The following is a 17062-nucleotide window of genomic DNA, read 5'->3' on the forward strand; positions in this document are numbered from 1 at the left end:
ATTAGCAGGCTATAATGTCTGGCTGCCTTGTTATTGTCAGACTCTTTTATCATTTGTACCCAGGAGATGGCGATGTATACTCATATTTGCTTTGCCTGTTTATTTTACAGCCCACGTTTTGCTTAAGTTGACAATTTATAAATTTTCTCAAATGTTAATTAAAACATATTGAAATGAACATAGCCAATAGAACCAAGACCTAACACATTGTTTAAAAAAATATATATATTAATACAAAAAATATTAGTAAACTTTTATTATATTAATAAACGTATTACGATAAATACATAAATAAAAAGTGCATGCATTATAAACCAAAAAAATGCATTACAGCTCTATGATCCCACCGATCATTGCTTTCAAATGGTAAAATAAGAAAGAAAAAAAAATCAATTATATGAAAAAAAAAAAAAAAATATGTCAAACAGACAAAACAATACTTCCTTTAAAGAAGAAAGAAATGTAAAAATGCTGTGATGAATCCTGATCTGGAAAAATTCGAGTGGCAAAAAGTACACGGAGAACACACGACGTACACACACAGGATTAACAAAGTGATTTTTATTTTTCAAGGAGAGAAGGAAAAACCACAAAATAAATGCTTCGTAGGCACATCAAGTAAAAAAGAAAAAATCAGCTAACAAAGAAAAGAAAACAGCAGCTAGTATACCGGATATATATTTATCAAGCTAATAGTTCTGTCTAAATATTAATAAGTTGCTGTTACTTAAATTGGTTTTAATTCATGATTAAGCTATTTGAATTAGAGCTATATCACAATCTTGTTTTTATTAACATAAAAGAATCTCGACGGCGATTCGGAGTTGTGTTAGTATTAATTCAAGCGTATACCGTAGGGGTGGTCACCCTCAAACTACCCGAAGCGTACATTCGACAATGCACCGCCCGCGCAGAGGAAGTGTGTATTATATTTAACAATCCGGAAACTGACAGTGACTGGTTCCCACTAAAAAATGTCCCGACTTAAACTCTCTCCCGTTTCTGTTCCGCCTGTGGATAAGGAAACAAATAGGTAAATGTGACGGCAAAAGTTAGCTTCTTTTATATTGTGTTTATAAAATAATTTAGTTTTACATATAAAATGAATATATTTTATGTTCCCTCTCAGCGTCCCTCTGTTCCAAAATCCACCATGGCTCAGAGCTTTTTAATGGAGGTGTGCGTGGATTCCGTGGAGTCTGCAGTTAACGCTGAGCGAGGAGGTGAGTGAAGTTTGGTGCATTTTGCTCGCTCTCAGCCTCTCATATATTCATTTATGAATATTACTTGTAGGTTTTCTTCTAAATAAGGTAAAAAAAAAAAAAATTTCAATTTTTGATACCATTCAAGCCGTAGTGAAGTGGGAATTTAACGTGCAGACTTGCTTTAATACTCATAATTTATGGGGGGAAAAAACCTTAAATGTTAGAACTGTAAATTTACAGTCATATTTTTATATTACTATTTTTATATATATTTTACTATTTTTTTAAGGCTGCACATAAAAAAAAGAAATTGTCCAGAGAGATGTTCTAAATGAAATTTCTTTTTGTTTTAAACTTGTGTAAACAAAATGTCAACTCTGTCTATGTCAAGTTAAAGTGTATCTTAAAAATTTATTGACTTTACTAGGTGCAAGTCGGCTTGAATTGTGTTCAAGTCTTTTGGAAGGAGGCCTCACTCCTAGTCTTGGTGAGCAGCAAAATTCCCATCCTAGATTTTTGCAAGAGTCTCTGGAGCGTTCATATCCATATAATCATACTGCCTCCTGTTTGTTCTGCTGCAGGTCTTCTACAGGTCGTAAAGCAGTATATTAAAATTCCAGTCTATGTAATGATAAGGCCTCGAGGCGGGGACTTCCTGTACTCTGGCCAAGAAGTGGAGGTTATGAAGAAAGACATAGAGCTGATGAAGACCCACGGTGCTGACGGTATAGTAATAGGTGCCCTGACAGAGGATGGACGGGTGGATGCAGATCTCTGCATGGAGCTGATAGGTACAGTAAAAAAAAAAAAAAAAACATAAAAAAAACTTTAACATTACCAAGAGCCACTTCCAACACATATAAGCGAAAAAAAGAAAAAGAAAAAAAAAATGGTGTGATTGCATACACCACCTATAAACCACTACAGTTGAATCCGCTTATATTGGTCATGTAGGTCTAGAGCCAATGTGAACACTATAAGCGGTTGATTACTATATCTGAATTTACCATTATTTCACTTATTTTTTTATGCAGAATATCATCTAAATGCCATTTGTGTGGTTCTTCAATGAGAAAAATGAAATGAAACAGATAGCTTCCATATTTACTGAATTTTATTACAGTACCATGCAAGTTTAATGACAGTATACTGCGCTGTGTGCAGACATAACTCTGGTAGTGTGGTGCCGCCGGTGCATTTTTTTTCAACAAGTCTGAAGTTTGAATAAAGCGGTTTCATAGAACAACAACATAGAAGATAACTGCATAGGCTACAGAAAATTAAAGGTAGCCTACCTCTGTTTTGTGTTGTGGATCTGTTGCGCCGCATTAAGAAATCACTTCACATATTTATCCATGATTCCCTGGATCAGAGTGTTGTCCAAAACTGAGTTCACTTCTTTTTCAAAATGATGTAAAACGTCAAAGTTTTTGAAACCAACATGCAGGAGACCAGTCTCATATTTTAACAGATGTGGAGTGTTTTTTGCAAAATAAATAAATGGTTAATGCAAAATGACCACCCAACAAGACAAAGAGGAGCAATGAAATTAAATGGCGCTGAAACCGAGATGATTAGTTAAGGTTGCAAAAGTTCTCTATGTTTCCAGCTAAAGGACTAAATGATTTTTATTTAAGGTAGTTGCACATTTGTGTATATTTATTAAAAAAACGAAAATAGTTTACAGGAAACACTTCCGTTTATGGAATGAAAAAAAAAAAAAGAAGTAAAACTTTTCTTTTTACAGTTAGAATAGTAGGCAGTTGTAGCCATTTCACTGTCCTATGTCAGTATTGCATCAGGAACATTGTTAGTGTTCGGGCAACTTTAGTAAACAATATTAATAGGACCAAAAACACAAAATTTAATTGAGGGGAAAAACCTTATTTACCAGTTTATAAATGATTAAACAGAGTGGAGAGTAATGGTGATAAACATTGGTTACTGTGTATCTAAATATAGGTAACTACCGTAAATCCTCTAATATTGGCCTGTATTCCATTAGCAGACGGGTCTCTAATAATGGCCGGTCTCGCTGCCAGTGGAGGTAAATAATGGCAGGACTTGTATACAGGCCGGGCTATAATTAGAACCAACAATGTTCCTGGGCAGTCCTCAACAACTTGTGATAGTAACATACAAGTACCACAGGGGGGAAATGTTTGCTAACGAATCCAATCCATTAGCATGGGAAGTCCCATCCTTACACAAAGATCATAGTGGCCTTAATCGTTCTAATCTGAAATACAAATGTGATTACCAGTAGGTCTGGTGGTAACCAGGCAGCGTTAAAATGACAGAATTTCGTTGGCCTTCGCTGATCTGAATTTCCCTTGAAATATATGATACTGGCAGCCTACTTCTACTTAGCCTGCCTCAAATAAAATTTTGCTGTGATGGCAGAACAATTTCCATAATTTCTTTTTTTTAACTTTGTTTCACAACTCAGTTTGGCCAAAATTCCATTCTGTGTCTTTTTTTTTTTTTCCGTATTGCAGTGCAGAAAAATTGCAGCTGCTGGAAGATGTCTGAAAAATGTTCTGTATATCGTACTTTTTCAGTAAATGAACCTAGTATTTTATAGGTTCAAGGAGACAAAAAATCTGTTTTTTATTAATTCCACTGGTAGTCTGTTTTGATCAAATAAAAATAGAGGCCTGCCTCTAATTCTGGCCTCCTTCCAATAATGCCCTGGACCAAGATGTATCTGAGTGAAATAAAGGCCCTGTCCTATATTAGAGGATTTACGGTATGTGCAGTGTGTTTGCAGCAGGGATACACGATGTGTTCAGACTGACTGCCAGCAGGGGGAAACAAAATACCAGCACATGAGGTGCTGGTATTTTGATCCTTTAGGTTTTGCTCCAGGCTGATTAAGAGGTTCCCACTGGCTCAAAAGGATGCAGGTTGTTAGTGTAACAATTTAATAATACAGTTAGCTAAGTGCTATTTTAAGAAGGAAAATATATAATTAGGAGGAAGTTAAACATGTTAAAGTAATCAGAAATCAGATTATTTATGGACATTAAACTGCTTGATGAATCAGCAGTTTTCTGCAGGGTGTTGGTGAAAATATTTTTCTCTCTGTCACCAAACAAGGAAATACTTTTTGAGCTCAGTCTAAATTAGTTTATTGCGGAATAAAGAGCCATGCTTGCTGTATTGCAGATAACTAACATGCAATAAAAAAATCCTTTATGTTTAGAGTGTTTTTTTTTTTTAAGCTCATTCATCCAAATGATGTACTATACTGAAGTAACATGGTGGATTTCTCTTGATGAGAGCAGCTCTCAAACATTATAAAAGCAGGAAGTGAGCAGATCAATAGCCTGTCCTTGATCCATCTAAGAGTCATTTCAGTTTGTTCAGGCAATTACGAAGGAAAGAAACAAATCTTTCTTTACTTTATTTTTCATTGAAACTGTTTCAGTATTTAAGATGATTTACTAATGTCTCTGATGCATGAAATAATAATATATTTTGATGATTTAATCATAGCCACTGGGAGTCCTCAATAATATTTTCCAAGTCACAAAGATTAGGCTTTTTGGTTTTAGTCCTTTCTATATTCGTTGTGTTTGAAATCTGGTGGATTGATAAGATCCCCAGCGGCACAACACAGTTACCAAGCTCTTTTTGATATTTTTTTAAATTAGTCCTGGATATAAACATTTTGGGTGTTTTAACTTATTTCATGTTAAAATACAGTAACATAAATATAAACAAGTCATCCCTTCATATCAAATATTCAGCATTTTGAAATCTATTCCCTTCATAAACGTTTTAACCGTGTCTGACTCAGTATGCAGCTATTATCTATGTTACAGAATACCAGCATCTGTACTTAATATTCAAGTTATTGGATGAAAAAAAATCCTCAGCATGTAGGTTATTAAAATGAGAAAAGTCAACATCTCCTAAAATTAAAGTTTGTCTTTGCTTTTTTTTTTTCCTGACTTTAATAAGATGTTCTGTGCCTTTTGCTCCTCAGCTGCTGTGCGCCCTCTGCCTTTGACCTTTCACCGAGGTAATTTTTACCCATTTAAAATACATTTGGGTTTTTAAAATTGTAAACAACTCCCAGGTTTACAGGTGAATAAACTGTCAGAGAACAGTCTTTATTAAATGGTCTAAACAAAAAAAATGAAATGAATTAACAGTCATATGTTTATATTAATGTTTATTTATATATATATATATATATATATATATATATATATATATATATATATATATATAATTTTATTTTTTATTTTTTTTATACTGTTTTTCAAGGCTGCACATTAAAAAAGCTGAAATTGTCCAGAAAGCTGTTTCAAATTAAATTTCTTTGTGTTTTACACTTGTGTAAACAAAATAACAAATCTGTCTAAGTAAACATGAAGGTTTCAGAGTGAGTAAAACTTCCTTTGATGAATGAATGTTTGATTGATCTGTTTGCAGCTTTCGACATGGTCCACGATCCAGCCGAGGCCCTGGAGACGCTCATATCATTAGGATTTGAGAGGGTGCTGACGAGCGGCTGTGACAGTACGGCTTTGGAGGGAGTGCCTCTTATTAAACGGCTCATTGATCAAGTAGGTATTACTCAGGCTCTTATTATTAAAAAGGTTGTTCTCTTTTTTTTTTTTTTTTTTTTTATCTGGCCGTTAGTATAGAAACTGTATCATTGATTGCTCAGAAGTTAATCAAGTTTTTTAAGGGGATTTACTCTGTAAGATTTTGTCCTGTGCACTATTAGACAGATCCATGTCTTTTTTGCTTTTTTTTTATATTTTGGGTGAAAAGATCCCTTCAACTAGTCTGAAATTGGCCGACAACTTCTTCTGAGTTTGATTTAAATCAATGGTGGCTTTCCTTAGATCCAAGCAAACATCTTCCCTCTTGGGCATTGCCTTTGTACACACATGCAGTTGAGCTTTATCACAGGCCCTTAGACTTATTAATGAATTATCAGTTAATCAGTGCCGATCAAACCAACCTGTCTGCTTCAAAACATTTTGATAAATAGATGGTAATAAAATTGTCTTTGTATACCACAAACTATTTTTGCATTTTCTTTACATAATTTTAGCTCTTTCAGATGAACTGGTTTTTAAAGTGTATATTCAACACTGCTGCCTTTCTGTTTTCTAAGGATAAATGCATGGATCCCTTTAAATATTTTGTACAAATATGAAAAGCTCAATGTTCACAAATACATTTTCTAGTATTGTTGTGTATTTCAATGTTAAAATAGTGTAGTTTTTCCTTAGAAGATGGTTACCCCTTTTATTTTGGGGTGTTTTTTTCTAATTGTTGTTCTTACTGCTATTTTGATGTATAACAGGTATTTCTACCGGTTATGTGTGCAGGTAAATCTGGTTGCGATATTATCAGCAAGAGCAACAATGTGCTTCTATTTTAATCACTTTAATGTAGTTATACTAGTACATTATGCCCACTGAGGGACAAATTAAAACATATATTTAGTTGCTAACCTGTGCAAGATGCTCTCTGAAAAAATTTCTTCAATATGCATACAGACACACAGTTGGTCTATTTAGTAAAAATAAGAGTACATATTTTTTCGCACAATTGTAAAAAAAACAAACAATAGATATAAATTAAAAAAAAAAAAAACAGTTTGTGTTGGTTTTAAGTTGCTATTTCTTTTCTTTGAGATCGTCTACTAACTAAAATTTGTTTGATGAAATATTTTGCAACTTAAAGGAAAGTCTGCCTGGGATACATTTCATCAGCCGTTATCTATTTAGATGTTTCATTTCAGTGTTCTCTTGTCTGATACCGTGGTGTTTTGGAGATTTTTAAATTCCTTTGTTTTTGTTTGATTTTGGAGGTTTTTCCCATTTTGGTTTCTCTCAAATCAACACTTAAAGCGCTCTAACAGTTTGATCTGCTCTTTCAGGCTAAAGGGAGGATAATTGTCATGCCAGGTTAGTACTTCCACATTTCTCGTTATTGTTTCTGCATATTTTCTTCCTTAATTCATTATTTTCTTTATATATTTAAATGGCAGGAGGTGGTATTACTGAGAGGAACCTACAGAGAATATTAGAAGGTTCAGGTGCTGAGGAGTTTCATTGCTCAGCACGCTCCACCAGAGACTCTGCAATGAAATTTAGGTCTGTTTTAAAATCTTTTAATTCTTTACCGGTTGTGTTTCTACTTTACTTGAAAAATTAATTCTAAAAAGCTAAAAATAATTATAAAAAAACCTTCTCTTGGGTTTATTTCTACTGACCTTTTGATGCACAGGAACAAAAGTGTGACAATGGGGGCGACGATCTCGGCACCGGAGTACGACCTGAAGGTGGCAGATGTCAGCAAAGTCCGGAGTCTGAATGCAATTGCCAAGAATACCTTGTGATACCTCATAAAAAAAGGACAGTTATTTTAATACAATACAATAATGTTTTTCATGTCAGGTTTTTTTTTTTTCTGGTTTTTTTTTTCATTAAAACAGTGTGTATTTTTGCCGCTCAGGGATAAAACTGCTGTCTTAAACTCTATCTGTGACGGTTTTATGACTGAAGAGAAAAACTTTCATAAGCAATTCTGAGATGTAAAGCACAACGCTATACAAAAGAATAACAGCATTTTACATCATACAATGGGAAATCTGGAAAAAGATAAAAAAAAAAAAAAGAACCATGGACATAAAATGATACACTTACAGAAACAGAAATATAAAGAAATCTAAAAAAGTTTTACTCAGGAAGAGAAAAAAACTGAAAGTTCTCGCATTTAAACATTTCATCAGCCGTTTTCTATTTAGATGTTTCATTTCAGTGTTCTCTTGTCTGATACTGTGATGTTTTGGAGATTTTTAAATTCCTTTGTATTTGATTGACTTTTGGAGGTTTTTCCCATTTTGGTTTCTCTCGATTCGTTCAGAGTAATAAAAGTTTTCTTATCTCTGAATTCGACCAAAATATATTTGCACTCATTTGTATATGTGGGTTTAAAAACTTTCAGAACCAAACTCCATCTTCTTTCACAAGATGGAAGGGGAAAACGTGTCACCGTCTATCTTCTTAGAACTAAAAAACTTATTTCTCAAGAAAATGAGGTTTGTCTGTTTTATAGCATGACTTCAACCCTAAAGGACTCAGGTGTTTTCTAAAGGCATGTTATTGGTGGAATGTCTCCTAAATTAATGTGTCTTTTTATGTATAGGAATTTGGTTTTGATTCTTTTTTTTTTTTATATCATGATTAATTAAAAACCTGATTAAGGAATAACAAGTTAAACACTAGAGGTGTCGTAATTAATAGATGTTTATATGAGTGTAACCTAGAAAGGGTACACAGCACTAGCATAATATTTAAAAACAAATCATTTTATTTTTTATTTTTTTGAGGTTAAACTACTCCTAAGGAGGATCATCTGACCCTTAAGAACTTCCTGTAGGAGGAGCTTTCTTCTGGAGCCGCAGTGTAAATTCAGACAGAAACAAGGAGGAAGAGAAACAAAACAGCTTGATCAGCTTGCTAGAGTTCCTATTTTTCTATAAATCACCTCATTTTTGTCAGTAGTAGTTTGCTTTCCCTGCACACTATCCAACATGTTCACAATCACTCAGTTACATAATTTTACTCGTATATATAAATGAGGAACTATCAAAGACAAAAAAACAAAACTAAGAACCTTTATATAGTATCCATAAGAGCAATTATGGTGCATAGATTCCCCCTCAATCCAAAGTATTCACTCCTTTGTCCAATTTTTAATGATCTGTGTTAATAGATTGTATAATTGTCATGAATTTTGTGCTTAATTTCACTTGAAATATTAGGAAATTGACTCTCAGCTCGGTCCAACCTGGTTTTAAAAGTGACGAAATGAAGACGATTCTGTGTAAACTCTGGTCCCGACTTTTCAACACTTTTGACTTTTTAACTGATCCTGTTCAGATTCTCACAAGTTTTACAGAACAAATGTTTGGAATTAACAATGCAAAGTTGCTTAATTTATTTTCTCTCACCGCTTTATATGATTATTTGTTTCTATTTGATTAATTGGCCACCCGAAAAAGACCTTTAATAGCTAGAAGAGCTCCAAGAGGTCAATATAATTATTAGTCATATTATTCTGAAAGAAAATGGTGCTGTACGTTGTAGTTTCAAGCGTTCACCCAAAGGTAAGAAAATGTCTGAATTAGGAGTAGGAGTTGTACAGTACTGCTGCAGCCGAGTTCAGTGGTGCTGATGTGGGGATAATTATTGACATTTCCTAATATAATAAAGGGCAGCCTGTGGCTCTTATGTAAAGATCAAGTTGTGTGAGCTAGTTTTAAATGAACTGGAAGGGGGGAAAAAATCTTCCCTTATATTTAAAACAAACAGTTGTATGAACACAATAGATAAAATCTTGAACAACATCTCAGTAGTTTTTTAAAGATTATTTATTAGTTGGTTGATTGAAATCTTAAGTTTGTTAAGATCATTTTTAAAGTTTATTGTATAAATCAGTCACTGGGGAGAAAATAATTCTTCCTGCAGATCGGATTTCACCGTAGGCAGACATTTTGATGTAAAACAGGACAAAGCATTCAAAATATGACTCGCAGGTAAACTCACATCAAATGTAAACTCACATCAAACCAGGAACCATGATGTTTAACCTTAACCCACATTTATAATTTCTGCTATTCTAGTAGTTAAAGCTAACTAAAATGATGATTTCTGCATATATGACAAACTTCTAGTTATAGGTATATTTTTCCTAGCTATTAAGTCCCTTTAAAATCATTTTCCTTTCTTAAAACACTTTATTTTGAAAATGCTTTCAAAACAGACTCTGCTAACAGCAGCACAGTTGCATGTTGTACAATGAACATTTTTTATGGTATGTTGGCGTGACGTAGTCCTGCAAGCTGCAGGCATATTGAGTCAGCATGACTTGTGTCCTTTGAAATTAGTAAATGTTTAATGATTACCCATGACACAGTAGGAGTCATCCATTTCAGGGCCTTGGCAGATAGTCTGAAACACACCTACAAACATAATCTAATCCCAGGGAAGACTATATTATCTGTGCTGTACTTTGAAAAGCTTCCCACCCAATGGATCTGACTCACCTGTAATAAGTTTAAAAGTAATCTTTATCGGATCTGTAAATATTTTTGTTTACTAAATTATCAGCTATGATTACACAAACTGTTAGGAAGCTAATGGTAGCAGCTTGCATGATTTTGAACCTTTTAATTGGCCAAGTTTTTTCAAAAAAGAAAAGTTACTAGTAAGTAGTTACTAGTGTACTAGTTAGTTACACTAACAGTGTAAATTCACCTTTGCTGTACTAACAAAGAGGCTGAGTCTTTCAAGATACTAGTTAAAAAAGCATTTGAAATGGTAAACTCTATTCAATAAACTAAAAACATTTTTTAAATAAACAATTTCAGGTACATGTTTAACGACAACAAAACAGGATTAAAAATGAAGATGCTGTTGTAGTTTAAATATAGAGTTTAAGTCATGATTTTTATTTTTTTCCAACTTTGACCCTCTAAATATTAATTTAGTGAACTATAAATATTTATTACTGTCGTGTCTATCCTGTTGTCATGATGCTCCTTGGCCTATTTTTACTGGAGTTTATTATTCTTGGTCCAACAACATTTTGTTTTTCTTCTTGCCTTTCTATCTTTCTAATTTGAAATGAAAGATAACTTTAGAGGTAATTATAATAGGAAAATTATGTTTTGGTGCAGAAGGTGGGCTGACTTTATTTTTACCCTGAACAATGGGATTTGAACAATGGGATTTTTCTCAACTTTACATGTTTGTGATAGCATATAAAGACAGCAGCCTTTGATTTCCATCATGTATACAGTATGAGAGGACCTCTGTTGCTACTCCTGTAACCTTTTCTCTACACTGTGAGCACAACAAGGGAAGTTAATCTATTCTTAATCTCACATGGCTCACTTTTAGTACCGTCTAGATGTTCATTGAGCCCTCTGAGGCTGAAGTTCAGTCCTCTCACTGTATAGGAAAGGGAAAAAAAGCATTGAGGTAAAAGGGTTTTGCAATGACCACTCCCCCCAATCAGTGACGAGTCAGTCTGTTACTAAAACAAACACATCTCATCATTATACAAACTGTACTAGTTGAAAATTTAATTGCATTTGACAACACTGCTGGAAAAAAAGCTGGGCTCAATCCAGACTCTTTCACTCTCAGAGAAGTGGAAGCACAACAGGAAAGTGGGCATAATGATCCCCTCCCTCCCTCTTCCTAAACACAGTTCCTTTTTAAGAGAGCTGTCCCCCCCAACACATGGAAATCTGCACTGTCAGACTTACGCAAGTTTTTCTCCCATGTTCTCTCTCTCTTTTTAGTTATCTGCATGGAAAGTTAAACTTAAGACAACAATGAGTGTGAAGGAGCTTTACTCTGGGCTCATTAAGAGTGGGAGTTGATCTTTTTATGGTTTTCCACTTCTGTGAGGTCTGTGTCAGTCTACTATGAAGAATTCCTAGAAGATCGAACCTCAAGTTCTTCAATTCTATTTAATCATTTTGCAGCATCTCAGCACATGTGCTGTTATTGTAATACATCTTAACACATTAGGGAGTTACCATGAATTGCTCGTAGTTTTTTTTTCTTTATTTTGAGAGGGGGGGGGGAGTTGCTTCAGAGGCTTCTGGATCAAAGTCTCTCAGAGCCATATCCTGATATTGTCTCCTCTTTGTGGGTGGACAGAGGAGAGAGTAGCAGTGTTTCAGTGGAGCTCGGCTGCAGTGGAGCAGAGGGCACAAGGCTTCAGGACTTCAAATCATCTGCAAGCCAGTGAAGCCAGCACAACGGATCATGTGTGCTGCAGCTCTGGACGAGTACTGCGGGTCGGTCTTTTGGGTGAGTTTAATAATCAACAGATGTTGCTCAAAAGAGTGGTCATGTTTTTCATCTCTTTGAATTTCAGCTTAGACATCTTTTCTCTAAGCGTTATTTATATCTTCTTTTTAAAACCTTCTTTTTAAAACCTTGAAACAAAAAGTGTATAATATGTGTATATGTTTATCTTTACAATTGTAAATGTAAATGAATAACAAATGCATGTATAGTTTACCTTTCTGAGAACTTTTTTTAAAATATGATTTTAACAAAGCTCTTTCTGGGCATGATTCAACAAGTCAAGTAACCATAAATAGCATTTTAAGACCAGAAATACTTTTTTCCTGAGAAATGACAATAGTTTCTTTTCCAGAAGTCTCTTTTTTTTTCTTAAGCAGTCATTAAAAATGTGTGACGAATTATTTGAAAGCAAGAATGTTTAAAACTGTACAGATGAGTCAGAAATAAATGGTTTGTACACTTTACACTAAACTTCTTAAATGTACAGGAGAACCTTTGTTTTTAACCCAAAAGCTTTGAACTGTTTATATGGGTTAGGTTTAATTGTGGACATGAAAAAGTCACAGACTTGTTCATTTTCTTTCACAGAATTCAAACAAATATTTCCTATTCTTACTTTCTGTTTCACATGCATTTTTTTTTTTACATTCTGTGTCAGTGTAAACATACGTACCTGATGAACTATCCTAACCTGCAAGTCCCAGATGAACTCATTAACTAAGATGACCAGTCAAAAGTATGAAGAACGTTTGAAAACGGATAGATTTTAACGTCTCTTTATTAAGAAGCTGTTCACATGCTAACTCAAACTAATCTGATTTATAGTAAAAGTTGCCTGTTTATCCTGTATTCCAGGCTTTGACATAGATATTTTCCATTCAAAATTATACTGAAAGCAAAGCATGTGTGATAAACACATTAGCTATAAAAAGCTTAACCACACTTATTTAAACAAAGAAAGTGATGAAATGTTGAAACTGATACATATTTCTTTTAAACTTTAAAATCTGTCTTGTAAGTATTTTGCAAAGTAAAGTAAAGGCATAAATAAATTCTACTTCCAACGAAACATTTTTAATTTAGCAAATCTTCCCCAACATGATTTTTCGTACACAGAGCTGAGTCATTATGGCACCTGCCATTCACATTAAGAGAGGAGCATTAGGGGCAACTTTTCACTATCCAGGACTTGATCAGGTCTAGGGTCAGGAAAATATATTCTAACATCTCTGCAGACTCCACACAATCTGGACACAAACTGTCTGATTGAAATTTGTGCATTTACACAAACCAGCCTCCACAGAGAGTTTTCCCCCAGGCTTTTACACTGTATTAAATTAGTAAATAAAGTTAACAGTGAGCTGGTTTAACATTTCATTTTATTCTATTCTTTTTTAATCACACTTATATATATATAAAGATTTAAAAAGCACAATTTCGAAAGGAAACATGAAACTATGTTTATTATACATGACGTTAAGATAATTAGTGAGTCTTCCAGTTCATAGGTCAGTGTTGTTAGCTCTTTGCATGGTGTTGAAATTCTAATTTCAACACAAAATGTTGTAAAACTAGCAGTAGAAGTAAAAATATTGCATGTGTGTTAGATATTTTGTGCATTTTTATATTTTATTGTGTTAGTGAAGGATTTTCTCTCCTTAAGAACAAAAGAGATGAGGAAGACAAAGATGAAGGTTTCATCTTTTGGAGTTTTCTGATTCTTTAGTTGGTATCAATGAAATTTTCATTTTCATTTTCTTTTTTTATACGGTAAGTGTTATCCCATTGGTTTAAAAGAAAAGATGAGTTAATTGTGGCTATGTTTTGTATGCTCTTACAAAGCATAGCATATGAATATTAAACTTAGATAAAATTAGCAGGTTAACAAAAATCTGTTAAAAATAACACTTGTATTTACGTAAATTACCTTCTTGATTTCAAAATCCATTTTAGAAGATACTTTTTAAAATACCGTACTGTTGAGCCCAGGAGTCACCAACCTTCTGAATCTGCAGATCTACTTCATGGGTAACGAGTCATGCTACCGACATCGACCTATGAACTGGAAGAGTCAGTGATCACCTTAACTTTGTGTTTTATTTGTAAATCTCTATAAATGCAAATTTTATTGAAAAAGAACAGCAACTCAATAAACTAAACTTTTAAAGCAGCTCACTGTTAAGTTCAGCTACTTAAATATAAGGTTCAAGGGTGTTTAATGCCGTCCTCGGACCTGGAGGCACCATGTTGGTGACCCCTGGTTTAGCTTTATAGAGTTTTATATCTCCAATACCCTCCTATGTTTTTGAGGAAACTATCTTTTTTTTGCTCATATAAAGATAAGTCTAGTGCAAGATTCAAGTAAATCAAACTTGAAAGAGTGATATATGGAATTATTTCAATAATCCTAGTGTGGTATTGCTTTGTTACACTGTTAGCATTCTTTTTAGGTTATTATCCCAGATTTGACCCAACAGATAGCAATATTGAGGCAAAATTTACTATTAAATGTTGATTAAAGGATATTCTATCACAAATGTTTGTGCACTTTCAACATTTATGTTCTTAACACATCTACTACCCCTGTCTGTGCAAAGTGCACGGTTCCTCAATTGTGCTTCTCAGGAGCCAATGTCCTGCATCTTTTATATGTGTCTTTGCTTCATCACACCTGAGTGAAATAATCAGGACTCCGGTGAACTTGACTGGATGGTGAGGAAGTGATTCAGCTATTTGTTTCAGGTGTGGAAGTAGAGACACATCTAAAAGCTGTAGGACACAGGACCTCGCAAGCTGGAGCTGAGGAAAGAGCATGAAGAGATGAAAAGTTGTTAAACTACAAATTATCAATTGCCTCTAAACGTTTCAGTAGGCTTTACGCCATAGTCCTTTAAAAGCAGTGTATACCTTTGGTGTTTGGTCATGCTTTTCTGTCATACTTCTTCATTCCATCCAACCTTTCATGAAAATGATTGGATACATGACAACTTCTTCTGCAATGACCTTGTGTGCCTAACCATCCTTGGTCCTTGTAGATGATGATCATGATGACTGTGGCTTTAATATGGCTATAGTTTAGATGTTTTGTACTAAACATACTTTTTTAATCAGTCTGATGTAATATTCCATTTTTTTCTTCTGTAGATGTCAGCCAGAATCATCATAATGATCAGAAAACGCTCTGACATTCTCATTCATTAAGTTTCAAATTTTTCTGGCTAGTTGTAAATTCAGTTTGTACAGGAAACAAATAATATAATAAATGCTTATTACAATGTATTATTGTGTTTTTATATATATATATATATATATATATATATATATATATATATATATATATATATATATATATATATATATATATATATATATATATATATATATATATATATATATTATATATATATATAAGCTTAATATCATAAAGATGGAAATAACTACTCTTTTATGTAATATTTAAATAACTTTAAAAAATGTTGCCAATGTTTCAAAAACTGTGTATCCTAAGATAATTTAACTTATTTTTTAAAAGCCAATTTTTCACCTCATTGGTCAAAACGACACGTTTCAACACAGATTATTGTTGCCTTGTGTGTATACATATTTAAAAGAACAAACAAACAAAAAACATTGTTTATTCCTTTCTAAACTGTATATTAATATAATATTATGCATATTTGTAGCAAAGTGGACCTGAAGTCATATCCCTTGTTTGCCTGCCCCAACTTGGCCAATAAAGCTGAATGTAATTCTTTAAAATGTTGTGAAATGATTTTGATGCATGCATATATGGTTGTGTTTGAACCCCAGAATGCATCCTATTTGGGCAGAGATGACCCAGATCTGCCAATCTGTGTGGAACAGACAATTCTGGTCTGGATCCCTCTGGGGTTCATGTGGCTCTGTGCTCCATGGAACCTCATGCCTCTATGCAGAAGATCACAAGTAAATAAAAAAAATTGGACTAAGCTCTACTTCTGCAAACAGGTATTGCATAATTAAAACAATCATATTATTTTAATAAGTGATGCTTAGGTGGAAGCATTTTAACAATCAGTCTGAACTTTTCCCTCCTCTTTTCAGCTTGTGGTGATTTTGTTGTTCCTAACGGCCATTGGAGGCCTGACTGTCACGTTAGTAGAGGATTTTGGTCCAAACAGTTCAGGAGAGAAAAGTCCAGCTGTATACTACACAAACCCGGTCCTATTTGCTGTCACATGGGTAAAGTTTAAATTGTATATTCAAATATTTTCTTCAATGTCCAAGATGTGAATATTATTAATTGTTTTTGTGTTTTTTTTATGTTTTACCTTTTAAGATCCTTCTACTGTTGTGTCAGGAAGGATTGAGGAGAAAGGAAAGAGCAGTAGATTCTGCTTCTCTTTTCATTTTCTGGCTTCTCCTTGTTCTGTGTGACATTTTCACTTTCCAGACCCTCCTACGGGAAGCTCTTAGGCTGGTATGAAAGTCTACACAATAGATCAGAAAACTTTCTCTGTGTTTAAATGACACATTATTAAACAGAGCATTTTTCTCACACTTAATCTCTTCACACCCAGGGAGAGGTCAGAGATATTCCTCGTTTCTCTCTTTTCTACATTTCCTTTGGACTGGAGGTGATTGCATTAATCCTCTCCGCTGTGGCAGACATCCCTCGAGATGCAAAGGAGCTTGTTAAAAAGGTAATTTTTCAATCTTCTTTGGCTTTGAAATGGCAAAATTCATACTGAAATAGAGTACTGGGTGGAGAAGAATATGACACTATTTTTTTTTTTAGCAAACACATTCCTTTAGGTGCTACTGACATGAAATTCTATTCTGTATGTGACATATAATAAGACTTCAAACCAAAATAAACTGAAATTATTTGTATTCGTAGTGGAATGGGAATAGGTTCTCAACAAAAGAGAGCAAGAAACTAATATGGCTGAAAATTGGTTTAAAGAAAACCCCTTCATATGAATGAAAAAAATGCAAATTGATGGCCTATAAAAT

The 17062-nt window shown here is 33.8% G+C and overlaps 2 protein-coding genes across 2 annotated transcripts in view; both read left to right on the forward strand.

Moving 5' to 3' along the window:
- The first annotated feature begins 1133 nt into the window (after positions 1-1133).
- Positions 1134-8355, forward strand: cutc (cutC copper transporter). Its single transcript, XM_015377630.1, has 8 exons — positions 1134-1223; positions 1633-1692; positions 1787-1996; positions 5197-5232; positions 5649-5782; positions 7114-7141; positions 7225-7330; positions 7464-8355. Exons 1-8 carry the CDS (start codon positions 1154-1156, stop codon positions 7573-7575), a joined length of 756 nt encoding a protein of 251 aa, XP_015233116.1. The 5' UTR covers positions 1134-1153; the 3' UTR covers positions 7576-8355.
- A 2595-nt stretch (positions 8356-10950) lies between these two features.
- The window catches only part of abcc2 (ATP binding cassette subfamily C member 2), a 34403-nt gene continuing 28291 nt past the window's right edge, over positions 10951-17062 (forward strand). Inside the window, exons 1-5 of the mRNA XM_015377701.1 lie at positions 10951-12067; positions 15878-16054; positions 16151-16288; positions 16386-16526; positions 16627-16749. Of these exons, the coding sequence (XP_015233187.1) occupies positions 12023-12067; positions 15878-16054; positions 16151-16288; positions 16386-16526; positions 16627-16749 (624 nt within the window). The 5' untranslated portion in view covers positions 10951-12022. The remainder of the gene's footprint in view (positions 12068-15877; positions 16055-16150; positions 16289-16385; positions 16527-16626; positions 16750-17062) is intronic.

This window comes from Cyprinodon variegatus, unplaced genomic scaffold (assembly GCF_000732505.1).
Source record: "Cyprinodon variegatus isolate N-32 unplaced genomic scaffold, C_variegatus-1.0 Scaffold157, whole genome shotgun sequence".
Lineage (NCBI taxonomy): Eukaryota > Metazoa > Chordata > Actinopteri > Cyprinodontiformes > Cyprinodontidae > Cyprinodon > Cyprinodon variegatus.